The 15,000-nt window shown below is 38.6% G+C and overlaps 1 protein-coding gene across 1 annotated transcript in view; it reads right to left on the minus strand.

The window, feature by feature from the left end:
* The window catches only part of cacna1bb (calcium channel, voltage-dependent, N type, alpha 1B subunit, b), a gene marked incomplete in the record, with an annotated part of 232,306 nt that overhangs the window by 59,200 nt on the left and 158,106 nt on the right, over nucleotides 1-15,000 (minus strand). The window contains 9 exon segments of the mRNA XM_042220572.1: nucleotides 467-596; nucleotides 1,585-1,714; nucleotides 2,368-2,543; nucleotides 4,750-5,508; nucleotides 8,795-8,857; nucleotides 10,941-11,047; nucleotides 11,462-11,529; nucleotides 12,001-12,118; nucleotides 12,404-12,476. Coding sequence (XP_042076506.1) covers nucleotides 467-596; nucleotides 1,585-1,714; nucleotides 2,368-2,543; nucleotides 4,750-5,508; nucleotides 8,795-8,857; nucleotides 10,941-11,047; nucleotides 11,462-11,529; nucleotides 12,001-12,118; nucleotides 12,404-12,476 — 1,624 coding nt within the window.

Here is a 15,000-nt window from a genome sequence, read left to right on the forward strand (position 1 = left end):
CACAGTTTCCCTCTGCACCCCTGACTACAATACTAACTAGCTGTGCTCGTCTGTCAAAACAAAACAAAAAAATCATCCTTATTCCCAGCATGGGCTAACATATCACACAGGGATGTAAAGAATACAAAAACAGGATAGTTACTGGATTTTTGGCTCTGAACCACTTGCGAATCAGTTATTTCACCAAGAAATGATTAAAAGTTTGTTTTTGTGCCTCCTACCACTCATTCCTCAACATGGATAAACTGTCAGATCCTGTTAGGAAGAACTTCTCAATCGGTCCAAATGAATCAGTCAGTCAGCCCAAATGAGACGTGTTTATGTGTGAATCCTCATCCGGCCTGTGCTAGCCTGCATGTTTTCATGCATATACTTGTCCATGTGTGTTTATCTGTCTGACAACAAGTGTGTTTGTTGTGTACTTCCAGATGTTTATTTATGAAGTCTTGATGTAGGCCTGACTCACATCGTTGCGCGTCGCATTGGCTTGCACGGGGTCCTCAGCTGCCAGGGCGATGCTGCTCATGGTAATGACCGTCAGGATGCACATTTCAAAGTAGCGTAGGTTGACCACATAGTGACACAGCCGTCGCACCCTGCAAGACCAACATATAAACACACGCACGCACAAACTCGAGCAAATGTACTACACACTTAGCAGTGACAGCTCACAAGGTGCTTTCAGGTGACATCCTTCCATAACAGGCTGTGGACAAACGCATATCCAAAACAATACATGAAGGTAGGGAATGAATCTGCTGCTGAACTATGCCGTTTCACAGAGCTATAGAGCATCTGCGTATTTATAGCATTACTATTTATATATTTTTTAAATTTATAGCATTAGCATTACTATAGCATCTGCATTTTATGTTATGCTTCTGACTATGATTCAATTCTTGTGTTAAATCTTAAAAGCTTAAGGCTGAAATTTTAACTAGCCATGCTTTAGCTCACTTGTCTATAAGATCTTGAGACCACTTGAGTGTCCAATGGCCTCGAATTTGAGGTGGCACCTTCCAGTTACTCAGCTAGAATTTACCCCAGGATGCACAAGAAATAATGTTCTAATTGGGCGAAGAGAAAAGGATCCAAAAAGCAGCAAATGTCCAAAGAAGAGCCTTGGAAGACCTTTGGAAAGCCTGGAAAATATTGCCCGTGACCACTTTAAAAGAAATTACAAGAAACTGCTTGGAAGCAAAATTAAAACAAATGAGGGATGGTTCAAGAACCTTTGCACAGTACTGTATATTTGCAGTTGCTGCTTTCCTCCCCAAAACAGGTCCTCACAGAGAAAATGACTCCAAATTGAAGCTACACCCAGAGCTCCACTTCTGGGAGTGACTGTTGCCTTTGTGTGTAGGTGAGGCATGAAATACCCCAAAGAGAAAGGATTTATTTAAGCATGACAAGTGAGAATAACGGTGATTTGTTATTAACCACTAAAGAGTCAGACATAAGCAAACCACTGACTGTTTCAGTGCTTTAAAGAGGAACCTGAATGAAATCAATTAAAGCTTTTAATTCTCAATATGCTGTTTATGCTAACCCCACGCCAGTCTGCTGAGTCACCTCGCAACTTACGGGTTTGTTTGGCCGAAGATGAACATTGAGCTGTAGGGAAGGATCTGCCGAGGCCCATTAGCTGCCTCGTCCTCTTCCAGATCTTTCTTCTCCTCACTGAGCTGCAGGTTGTCACAGTCGATGTTGTTCACTGATGCGCAAAAACAAATACGCTCATTTAGCTCAAAGAAGCACAGACCGTAACAAGTGAGATATTTTCTATGGATGTTAAATGCAGGCTTTTAGTTTCTTTAGGCATTTTATAGCTGCGCTTCACAGAAATATACAACACGTCATTTCACTAATTAGACATTTCTCATAAGATCGTGGTTGCAGGGTCAAGATTAAGTGTGACAGCCATGTTATGAAAAACTGTTTTTCGCACATGGAAGAATATTAACTTAGCTCACAAACAAGTACACATACTTTTACAGACACCTTGAAGAGATGCAGTATTTCTGAATAAAAAAGTTAAATTTTCTTTTTTCCTCCTTCAGATTAAAAAGGTAAAAAAAAAAAAGTCATCCAAACACAAGTGTTATGGCATGATTTTTTCACAGCGTGTGGGCTTCATCGTCAGCTGAAATAAAACTGTGCTTTTTGACAGCTCATTTTGTATTTTAGGATATTTGGCTGCTTTTATATGTGTGATAAAAGTCTACTCACTCATTTGATTCTTTGCTAATCACGAGATGTGGTGACTTTTGATTGAACTTTGTAACACAGTGATAACTAATATAACACAAATATGTTTAACCTCCCTATCCTTCCCCACCTCCCGTCTCAGTAACACACTATGCTCACTGGGTATGATGGTGGTTTCTCCAGGCGGGGCAGTGATGGTGACAGGAATGTGGATAGCATTGCTGTTGAGGCCAGCCTGGCTGGCCCTAGTGGAGTTCTTCTGGTTGTCAACATCCTCTGTAGGCTGCTGAGGACTGCAGGTAAAGCTCTCCTCCTCAGCATCTGGCTCCATCTCCCTGGAGAAAAAAAAGATGGGTTTAGTGTAAAAAAACAAAACAAAAAAACCCCCAAACTTTGTTTCCTTTCCCTTTTGTACAAAGAAGCACAAGGTAGCTCTAAAAACACAAATTTCATATAGTATCAGTGTATGAAATAAGTTCAGGTGTTCATGAGCAGCTCTCATAAGGCCCCACCACAGCATTGTAATCAGGTTGAGGTCTGACTGGACTATTGCAACAACTTGATTCTTTTATTTTTCAGCCGCTCTGTTGTATGTCTGACTTCTTGTCTGTACAGGTCCTGTGGCTGTAAAACAAGCCCAAATCATCACCCCTCCACCATTGTGCCTTATAGCTGTTTGTGCTGATATGTGGTGTTGTGCATTGTGGACAAAGACCTCCACTTTGGTGTCATCTGACATTGTTCCAGCTTTCTTGTGGTTTATTGAGATGCAGCTTTTCAAATTTAAGCCTTGTTGCCATGTTCTCTTTAGAGAGAAGAAGCTTTCTCCTGGGAACCCCAAACAATCAAAACAATCTGAGTTTAAGATATACCTCGTTTTGGGGGGGTTTTCTGCCAGGACTGCATACAGTTTTGTAAAAACTTATTATTCATATGACTGCAAGAGTCTCAAGCACAGACTGTTTTCAGAGCCACTAATCCGAAGTATCAGTCTTTGTGTTGTTGATTACAGTCCAAACACGGCCAAGAAAGGTGAATACATGGAGAAAAAAATAACATGTTATTGAACAGCGTGAATAAAAGGACAAGTACAGGTGACTCACAGGTCCTCAACTGACAGTTTTAGTAAATACAGACCATAAAAGCCACACTATGGTTTTTTTGTGTGAAAAAGGTAATAGGTCTTCTTGAATAAATCTTCATGTTTTTGTCATTTCTTCAATGGAATAAACTTTACTAATTTCCTAGAACAAAAATACGATGATAGGGTGCATAACCCAAACTAAAACCATTTGACCCAGGTTGCAGATGTGCTGACAAGATCAATTCGCCCATGGAGTGATGATGGCTACAAATGGGCCTCAAAGTTGGATCTACAACAAGACAGTCAAAGTGTGTCTGTGTGGGCTCTCAGTCATCCACGAGAGAAAGCAGCTGGACTCCTTTCATTTTCTTAAAGAGGTTTCACCTCTCATCCGAGAAGCTTCTTTGGTCTTCTAGAACCAAATGGTGGAGAGTCCCAGGTATTTAATCCCTAGTGGGAGTTGTCCCACACACAGGGAAAAGGTTGCTTTCTTTCCACGCTCCTTAGACGAAATTCAGAGTGGATTAATGTTTTTTTAAGTTATGACAAGTTATGACTGAAGCTACACCTGACAGCAGAATTGTGTCTTCATATTTTTTGCGGAACTTATTTAGAAACCAATTTTGGTGGAGTTAATTATTTGACTTGATTCGAGGTCAAGCATCAAATGAGAATCACAAGTAAAGGCCATTAATGGCACGTGGAGTGCTGGTAATGTCCACTCAGATAGGTTGTTGTCTAAAACTGGCTTTACAAAAAAAGAAACAGTGTTGTCATGGATGTGGAATGAAGAAATGGGAAGCAGAGTGAAAATCTAATCTTACTGAGCTGCAGTTTGTAGTTGGGAGCAGTAATATATTAAATGTGCTGATGAAACCAACAATAATAAAAACTTCTGTTCAAAATACATTGCATCAGAAAATTACAATAAAAAAGCAAAAGCACTTTGGTGTTTGTTGTCTGTGTCTGTTGTTACAGACGCAATCAGAACTTCCACCTACAAAAACTCACTTTTTTGCAACACTGACACAGAGTTGTGTCATCTTTTTAACTTGACATGGAAAGCAGTTATTAATTTACACATTTAGCAATAACAAAGCAAAATTTGCACTAAGGTTTGTGAGCAAAGCAATGGAAAGAAGATGAGTGAATGGGATGAAGAAGTATTATAAAAAAATGTATTATAAAATTTCATATTTTCTTACATATTACTGTTTACACTTAAGATGTCAAATAATCATCAAACGTCAGAACTAACTAACAGCCAGTGAATGAGAATCATTAGTCAATCAATAATTTATGACATATTCTGAGGTAAATACACCTAATTAAGTTATTTGGACACATTACGACTTAAATAAAGTGTATTAGTATAGTGTGTTGGTTAAGTTGAAAGATTAGGTCATTATTTTTGAAAATGAAGCATTTTATATGAACAACAAAATCTGCAGCTTTACCTGTAACCTCTGTTTCCGTTCTTGTTCCTCTTAGAGTCATCTCCACCCAGAGCTGTCTGAGCTCTGCCTGTACGAGAGCATCGGTCCTTCCTCTCTCCATTACTATCTCCTCCACCTCCCCCTCTACCCCTTTGCTCTGACTGTGCACCATTTGCCAACATCCCATTCCCCTCTTTAGGTGGACGATGTGAGTGATGGTGGTGATGCCCCTTATTATCTCCTCCTCCTCCTCGTCCTCCTCCCTGCAGGTCATTATTTTCCTCCTCAGGGGAGCCGGTCTGGTGGTGGTGGTGCCTGTGCCCCTGCCCTCCATTGCGGTTGTGACTCATCTCCCCTCTCCTCTCTTTTGTCTGTGGACCATCAGCATTGTGATCTCTGCTCCTGCTGTGATGGGTGTGGTGCCTCCCTCCCCGGACATCTCCTTCATCTCTGCTCTCCCCGCTACTGTCGTGGTGGCGGTGATGCTTCCTGGAGTGTGTGTGAAAGTTGTCATCCTGCCGGAGATGCCCTGCCTCCTCCCACCCTCCCTCGGGGGCCCTGCTGGATTTGTCTCCATTCTTGGACTCCACCCTAAGGGGCCTGTCCAGGTGAGTCTTCATGTCGGGGTGCAGATGAAGGGCGCTGGACATCAATAGGCGGTCATCGGGGTCGAGCTCGTTGTACAGGGCCTCGCTGCTCGTTTTTATGTTATGTCTCCTAAGCTGGTTAGTCCTCTGCTCCCACACTGACATAGCCTTCGCTGAACGCTGCTGCTCTTTGCTGCAAACATCGAATAAAACCCACAGGAAAAGATCATGGAACAGCAATAAGTAATGACATACAACACGTTTAGCTCTACTTTATGAGGTGAACATTACAATCCACACTTTCACCCATAGTCACACTGTCATCTGCAAATTCTAACATTTATCTTTAAAATGACGCTGGATAAGTGAGTTAGAAACAAGCCTATGGATGCGTCAGCACAGGTGTGTGCAATGGTGAAACCTTTACTTACCATGCATGAATATGTATCTCAAAACCAACATAGAAAAATTTGACAATTTTTCTTACAGTTTTCTTTCTTACAATCTTCGTACACAATGTCTTCACACAGCATACACTCTTGCAATGTGCACTCGAAAAAATATCTACTTATCGGCAAAATGTTGGCTTTAAGTCATTCGATGACACGTACATTTTTCATGTCATTTTGTTAAAGAATGTAAACAGTTATATTTAAAGGAGTTTTGTTAAATGAAATTTACCTGATATGTTTGTACCAGGTACAATTTCTTTAATGACTAATGAGTTAAATGAATAAACTTTTACTCGCATTTTACTCAGAAAATAATTCTATGTCCTCATAAACATGAAGCATTATTTTTGTGTCTAAATAGGAGATCCTTATTCTTAATTTGGATATTTTGACATTTAATTCTCTTACCACTAAGTATGTCTTATATTACACTGTTAAGCTTTTAAATGTTGTGAAATTACATTATAAATCTCTGACTAATGCAGGGTTTTAAGTTTCTTTAGTCACAGACTAAAATGTTCTTCTCCAATCTAACTCACTTCTTCTTGGTATGGCTGTATAAATCTCACATGTTGTTATTAAGGCGTCATTCTCTTTTAGACTACAAGCAGGCTTTTTGTGGTATATAAGAGATTTGCACATTTTATAAAAGTATTTTATATGCTCAAAGAAAGTTTTTCCACTCAGGTGAGTGTTTGCTAAAAAACAAAGGTTTATAATAATAAATGGACACATGTACAACTATTTCAAACTTAATACAGGTACCCAGTTTACACCCGAGGTCAGATTTGAAAGTAAGAACCAATAAGATGAGATTTTTTTTCCACTAATTTCATAAATTGAGCATTTACTTACAGATATTTATCTTACTAAAATACACAAATTCTAGTCTCTCCGTCCATGAACTCTTCCTACACGATCAGAAGCTGAGCTACAAACCCTACCACAGCTACATCTTAGACCCCTAAATGATCTATGTTGCATATTGTAAGGTCATCATGTTGTCTAGCAACCACATAACACATAAATCACAGGTTTAGAAACCTGTATTATAATATGGGCATGTACTATTGTTATTGCATTACAAACTAGCCAACTCACTATCATTGCTGTGCACAGACCGAGCATGCTTAGTCCTTTAAACAACAACATGCACAGTAATCTATCCCCCTGACAACTGTAGCTGCCTCCACCAGTGTGTGAATGAATAGTGGAATTGTAAAGCGCTTTGAGGGCCCCGAAAAGCGCTATATAAATGCAATCCTTTATTATTAAAGACGTCAGTAAACTTTATTAAAACAGTAACATTGGTCATTTTAACGTTTTCATGAGGTGTGCATACGTTTCCATGTATATTAGTAGTTCCAGTGAATCCTCCCTTACAAATAAAATAAATAAATAAATAAATATTGATACTTGCTATTTATCACAACGTCATTTGATTGAAAGTCTGGAATTTTAGATTATTGAAACCTTACAGATTGACGTACTTGTCCACACAGCGTATTAATTCTAGTATTATCAGATGTCTATATTCCAAATAAAAAGCACATATTCATGTATATTAATACATATATACATGCTAATTTATTCCTGTCTCATTGTGTGTTGCATGGTGAATTTATTTTATTTGTACAGGACATTGGGAGTCTGGCACTATAACAGTGTAATCTGTAGGGATACTTTTTTAACTCTTCCCACATGCAAGATAAGTTTGTTTTGTCAATTATTAGAAAGATACTACAGCTACTACTAAAACTTTTATTTTAGAAGTATTTTTCAACCATCATGTGAAACTTAGAACAGCTGTTGTAGCAGACAACATCAAAACGTTTACTGGGACTTCTTAATATGGCATGCCTCACTGACATTGCACAGGGTGACCCGAGTCATGTGCAAATGGTTCAGGCAGGAAAATCATGCGGTGGGTAATAGCAGAGTTTAGGGGAAGATGATCTGGGATAATAATTATGGGGCGAAATGGGAGCTTTTTTTATTTCTCAAAATAAAAAAATCAAACATAGAGCATCCATTTAATGTAATAATATTCCTGGTTGTCATCAATGTAATGCATATTGCTCCTGTTCACAGTATGATTTGTGAGTTTTATGGGTTTTGTCATTTATTTCCATTTTATCACCTGTACCTCAAGACACATCGAGCGGGGGAGGAGTAGACAGTATAACTCCTAAGAGACAGACAGGGAGACAGAAGACAGGACAGGACAGGTATCCACCGACAGGTGAACTACTGAAATACATGTAGGCGATTGCAGAAATGAAAGCTAGAAATGCTAGAGTAACTGGTGAGATATTGTGACATAGCACATGCACACTCAAAAACACAAGAAGAGCAGTCCTTATAAGAAACCAGTGTTAACTCAAAGAGGTGCGATGGCCTTCCAGCAGCACCGTAATCAATTAAGAGAGCAGATCACCAGGAGGGAGAGCAAAAGCTGGTTGTTGTTGTGTTTTTCTTTTAGTGACAGCCTGGAGTCTACAATAACAAATAGAATGGAAATGCCAAACTGCCTGTGGTAGTAGCAAAGCAGAGAAATTAAACATTTATAGACAAATTATTCACATCACAGAGCTGAAGATCTATTACTGTAGGCACCGAAGGCTAGGCAGAGGCACAACAGTCTACAGTTTACAGTCAAAATTAAACCACAGTGGCACCGTGTGCCATCTGCTGTAGTGCAGTGTCAATGACTTAAAAAAGAAGAACCATAAATACATTTCACTTCACTAGCAACGAAGTTATGACAGAACACAATTTAGTTTTATGAAGGTGCAGAGGAAAGGAGAGGAAAGGAGAGGACTGGAGGAGAGAGGAGGGCACAGATTGTCCAAAAGTGGGAGGATACAAGAACATGAAGAGATGTAAAGAGGGGAAAAAAAACAATGCATTGCAGAGAAGAAAGGAGACAGAAGGGATGAAAGACTAGAAGAGAAGGCAAAGAGGAAAGGAAACAGGAGAGGAGAGGAGACCAGGAGGAGAATATTGTAACAGAGAGTGATAACTCACGGTGACTGAATGCTGCTGATGGACGACCTGCGAGAGAGTGCATCTCGATTTTGCTTTACAAAACTGTACATGCAGAACAAAAACAAAGGAAAAAAAAATGAGACACAAATCCGAAGGGGGCAGGTGGACAAAAAGAGTGACATTCCACCTGCCCCCTGCCTTCTGTGTTACAGCAAAGGACTAATCTGTGCAAATACTTCAATAACACAACAGCAACGGAAAAACGTGTGACATCTTTATGACGAAAACTGAAACTGAAAACCATTCAGGAGTTTCAATCCAAAACATATGAAGAGGAAAAATGTAATCTTATATTTTACAATGAAATGTTGAATTTGAAACATATTTAGATATTTAAAATTATTTCAAATGAAGATTCTTAGATTTTGTCTTCAGTTTTGTAATGAAACCCTGAGTTTCTCTGAAACAGCACATTCAACACAGATAGTAAAAATAAAGAGTTTCTTATGAGCCCACTGACTTTTTGTGTGAGCACACTGTTCAATGCACAAACTAAACATGTCTGACAAGGCTGAAACTAATGCACAGGGCCACGTGATAACACTAAGAGCAGTGTAATGGGGAACAAGTCGGCTAGCCAGGGATTTACGGCAGTAATAATTTTCTAACTGACCTCATAGTGAGGACGACGGCAATTAAGGAGCAAGTTTTACAAATGAATAAAAAAAATGTCATCACAAAAAGACCTATGCAGAATTTTTTAACACACAAGTGGAAACAATGACGTACGAACACAATGCAGAGACAATGCATTGTTGCTGTTTTAGTGAATAAGATAGGAAAATACAGTGAGACGTGATAATTTATAGCTACGAATAATTGATCCGTTTGGGTTCTTTTGGTTTTCTTGTGCCACTTTGAGTTTCTCCATTTTTTATCAGTGTTGCCCTGTCTCTGTCATCATGCTTAATGTTAGTGTTCATGTCTCACTGTTTATGATTTGCATTAAGCTTACTCGCTCTTTATGAGTATCTCATGTGAATTGCTTTGGTTTTAAGTTGGGACCACATAAAAAAAAAATGCAATGAACCCATAATTTGTTCACAGCAACACAGAAAAAAACTGAAGTTTTAAACTTAAAAATGTAGCATTTAAAGACTGTGCGCACTGTGTATTACATTCAAACATCTCCACTTTCCTCTATCCAAAGGAGCATGTACCAGACATCCTGCTGTTTGTTCAGATGCAGCTTTGCAAACCAGAATCATGCTGCTGTGTTTTTTGTTTTTTATAGAAAAGAGCCTTTCTTTTGGCAACCCTTCCAAACAAGTCGCACGTTTTCAGTCTTTTTCCAAGTTTACTGTCATTAACTTTAACATTTAATGCTAAGTGAGGCTTATAGAGTCTAAGATGTAGCTCTTGGACTTCTTTATGTTTCTCTGAGCATTGCATGGTCTGGCCATGGGTTGAATTTGCTAGGAAGACCAATTGTGTAATTTTTGTGACATTGTTTTAACACAAACCAGCAACCTGCTAAACTTTCAAGTCATTTGCATTTGAATTTTATTAGCAGTGCCCAACTTTATTTATACTTCTTACACTCTTAATTCCTAACAGTGTACTTAGTTTTCCAAAGACTGCAGAATCCTCAGAAAACTTTGAGTATCACATCAAGTATCTGCGCTGATTTTTATGATTTTTTTGCTAATCATTACTCACTAACTTTAGTAGACAGAGAGAAATAACTGGGACACGATATCTAAAATACTACTGAGATTATCATCTAAAGATGCAGAATGGAGAGCTGCATCATTTGTAAATCAAACAACAGCTTTGATTATAAAATGCCATTTTAGCAGCAGGTAGCAACATTCAAGGGCAAAATAAAAAAATGATATCATGAAATTTGCTAGTGGAAACTCACATGTATTACTCACTGAAGCTTCCTTAATTGCCTATAATATTAAAGAGGGTAAAGAGTAGGGTGTAATAAATAAGAAACACCACAGGGGCACTGATTTAATGGGAGTGGATGAGAAGTTCAGAACACAGACAAATCAAACAGGGTACAAATATACACACAGACATGTCAGACTGAGAGGGAAGAACCTACGGAGAGATATCATACAGTTTTATTTCCGTGTGGGACTGAACAGCGCTGCTGTCTGGGGAAAGAGAAACTTACGCAGCGATCGAAATGTTGGCTGCTGACATCGGGCTGACTTCTTTCACTTCCAAAGCTTTCTGTAGAGCAAGCTTCTTATTGGCTGCCTCCTCCTGCTCCTCTTCATCCTTCAGCCAGTGACAACCAAGACATTAATTTGTGCTTAAGAGGAATATATTACTATTGCAACAGATCTCCATAGTTTTCTGGGCAAAATCAGATTAGGCAGTCATGACCTTTGTTTAGGGGGAAAAAAGTCAATCAGAATTTAATTGTGTCATCTGATATTGTCGAAATTTTACCCAAGACTGATATCTGTTTTCAGCCATATATAACCCTAATATAGCCATGAAAATAGGATCACATCAAACCCAGGAAAAGCTTGCTGAAAAAGCTCACTCTGCCAGGTGTCTCAGCAACACTGAAATTTGTTCAAGGAGTAAAGGATGAATCTGTCTTTACTGTGTTTCAAAAATCAACATCTGGTAAGTGTTTTTTTGTTTTGGGTTGTTTTTTTTTGCTGGATTGGTTTTCCCGCCTACCTTCGTCAGCTCTTGTGCATTTGCAAGGTTATCGACGGCAATAGCCAAGAAGACATTCAGGAGGGTGTCTGAATAACAACGGCACTCAGGAGCAACAACAGTTGGACAGATTAAGTATTCATTGGCTTTTCCCACCAAACTAGTAGCAATCTGAAAAATTGATGCTGAATAGATCTGTCAGTTTACCTGACAGAGCAGGGCCTAATTTTTCACCTCAAGTTCACAAGAGTACATGACGGCTGACAGAGTAAGAACTCACTGCTAGCTGGCAAAAAATTCTCATCTTTCATCACTTTTGTTTTTTAGAGAAATCACTCCCATTTCAGCCTATATTTACGAGCTTGAAAGACTTAACTTGTAACATGAGTTGGCTGTAGCATGATCCAAAGTAAAACATCCCTGCAATAACATTTCATTTACATGTATCAATGAAATGTTTACTGTTGATAAGGTCAGCATTTACATTGCAATTAAATTTTTTCTGTAATTGATGGGCACTGCTTCTGACTTTGTGTATGTTGTGATGTCAAAAAGGATACAGTTTCCAAAGAGTGTGAGGACGATGAAGTAGATGGAGGAGAACATGCCGCCGCGAACGCCTCCTTGAGACTCGATCCCGTGGTACATCACTGCGTTCCAGTCCTCGCCAGTCAGAATCTGAGGGAAACGAGAGTCAGAGCGAGGCTGGGTTGTAAAGGAGCATGCAAATCTCACAGAGCACAGAATTAAATTACTTTACAGAGTGAGGGCTTATGAGTACAGGTTAATTGAAGGATTATCAGTGAGCTCATTAGGGCACACGGAGGTATGCAGACCCCTCATTTGCTCTAATTAAAATGACTGATAACAAACTTTATTTTTCCATAGTGTCAATATGCTCTTGTTCTCATTTGGAAAGCATGATTGCACACATATGTGTAATGTTTTGTTTTCTTGTTTTACCTGGAACACCGTGAGGATGGCTGCTGGGAAGGTATCAAAGTTTGTTGTTGGAGTTTCATCTTCAAAGTTAAACCTAAAAAGGATTCACAACAACATAATTACAAACTGAAAAAAAAAACCAACACCAAAACCATTAGAGCAAATGTTAAAAACGAGGTTCCAGTCAGGTCTTAATGGGCTCTACCTGCAGTTCAGGAAAGTCACTTGGATTAATGGGATAAAAAAAAGAAAGCTGTGAGGAACGATCCATGTTTCAGGACATGAGAAACATGAGAGCACAAAAAAGGACAGATTCACACTGCAGTCACAACTGGATCATTTTCTTCATTTTGTTTCCCATCTGCAACACCCCCACCACACACACATTTGTACTTCTATACCTGTGAGGACATTCAATGATCATTTCCTGATCCCAACAATTATAAAGGATAAATGCAATTTATAATAACATGGATATTGCTTTTGTTGTTTCATTTATCCATAAGACCTTGCTATTGAAACTGTCAACAAACTGACAGCAGATCATGAGACAGACTGGATTTAATATTCCTTATGCCATCTCTGAACTGGGGAGAGTTCAAAGCCTTGCAACATTTATATATTTATATATTTGTGGCTTTTTATTTATTTATTTTTTTATCTTGTGTAAATATTCTCTGACTTTTGCTAGAAAGGTGACGATCACAATTACATTTTTATAAATTAATACATTTAAATAGCAAGTAATACTGACAGCAGGGCTCAAAGTAATACATTACAATCATGCTGAGTGATTCTGGTGACATCTGTTAAAGTAAATTGAAAATGAACAGCTTCAGCAGAGAAAAAGTGGCATGTTCAAGGTCACAGAGCTTCATTTCCAGTAATTTTCAGCTATCATTCCAGTCAGCTATCATTTTCAATTAAAACAGGAATGCATTCATTGGCAATCCAACTCTTTTACACATGTGCAGAAGCAACCTTCTGTAGGCTAGATTGGAATTTATTTGGCTAGTTTTATCCTGTCAGCCATAGCCAAGGCATAACTTCGGACAGTGCAGCCAGTGTAGGGGATCAAGGGCCAGAAGGTAGGAGGAGGCCAGCTGAAGTAATTAATGGAAATGAAATAACATAATAAAATAACGAAAATGCATTTTAATAAATGCTCTTGCTGTAGTGTGCATGGCTCTTAACAGCAGTTTTTGTTTTGAGTTCTGTAGGCTTCTACTTCACTGTAATGATTCTCAGTAGACAAGGGTTGTATTGTTTTTATGTACTTATGTAACGGTAGAGTGTAAAATACCTACTCCTTTTTTTTCAACTAATTTACACTTTTACACGAGCTTTACACAAGAAAATTTTCCAGAGTTTACCAAACTTACCATTAAACATGCTACATGATGCATTGTCACCATCCTTACTTATCCTTTGATCATAAAAAAAACCAAACATTTAACTCCCAACCTTTTTGTAGGTAAAATCAAATGCCAGCATTTACACTTACATATTTTGCTCTAACTGCTCTTTGAATTCATGTTCATACAAAATGTAAACATCTTCCAAAAATGTCTAAAACTTACACGTCCTCACAAAGACAGAAGCACAATATACTGATGGGAGTAGGCTTTTCAGATTTCTTTAAAGATCCAAGGAGAGCTTAGTCTTCTTACATCAAGTGGTGGGGGGTGTTTTGTATTGATAAAGGCTTGTAGAGAAGGATGGGAGGAGGGACATGCAACAGAAGGACATAATGGTCACCAGGTAGCCAAAGCTCACGGCTATTAAGTCCAAAACACACTGCTACATTTGCTGTACTCACAAGCAAATCAACCAATTCACATGCCATGTTAACCATCAAAAAAGTTAAGCAGATAAAGTAAAATGTGAAGTATACATTTTTCTTCCTTTCACACAATTCTTCACCAAAGAGCTGATTTCAGTTCTTTTGTTAAAACACTTAAAACACCACAGAAGAAGTGCTAAATGACAAGAGGTAGCCTGGTTGTTTCCATGCTTCATCACCTTAAAATTAAAGTAACTTGTATGAAGCACATAAAATAGTACACATGGCTATCTTGGCATGCATCAGAAAGTGCCAGTCTGTTTTGGGCTCAAGAAAAGAGAAAACCTGAATGGAAAACTGAACATGCGGAAAAGGCACAAACAGAAATCACCAAAGAATATAAGATAACGTTCCAGTATTTACAGCTTCACTAACAGCATATCTTCTTGCCACACAACCTTTAAAGCTATTCTCTGCTGCAAGTATGTTAGTATTAAGATAAACACAAGACTCCAATATGTATGTCTGATATAATGGATCCAAAGTGGATTCAGTTCTCTTTACTGGATTTCTACGACACTGAAGCAATTTAGAAACTATATAATGGACGTTAATAAGAGGCTCTAGCTTAATGACATACTTTCATCAGACATGCACATTTTCAACAAAAAGACTCAAAATCTTTGCAAAAAGCCCCCACATGACCCAACAAACCTGCCAAAACCTGAATCCGCAGTCTTGAAACTAAAGAAGACAATGAGAGAGTGACACAGAAATGCATGAGGATGGGTCGGTCATTCAACTGAACCCGCATTCCTACTATTCATCATTTGAA

This window comes from Haplochromis burtoni, unplaced genomic scaffold, assembly GCF_018398535.1.
Source record: "Haplochromis burtoni strain Fernald_Lab_line unplaced genomic scaffold, NCSU_Asbu1 Contig_51, whole genome shotgun sequence".
NCBI lineage: Eukaryota > Metazoa > Chordata > Actinopteri > Cichliformes > Cichlidae > Haplochromis > Haplochromis burtoni.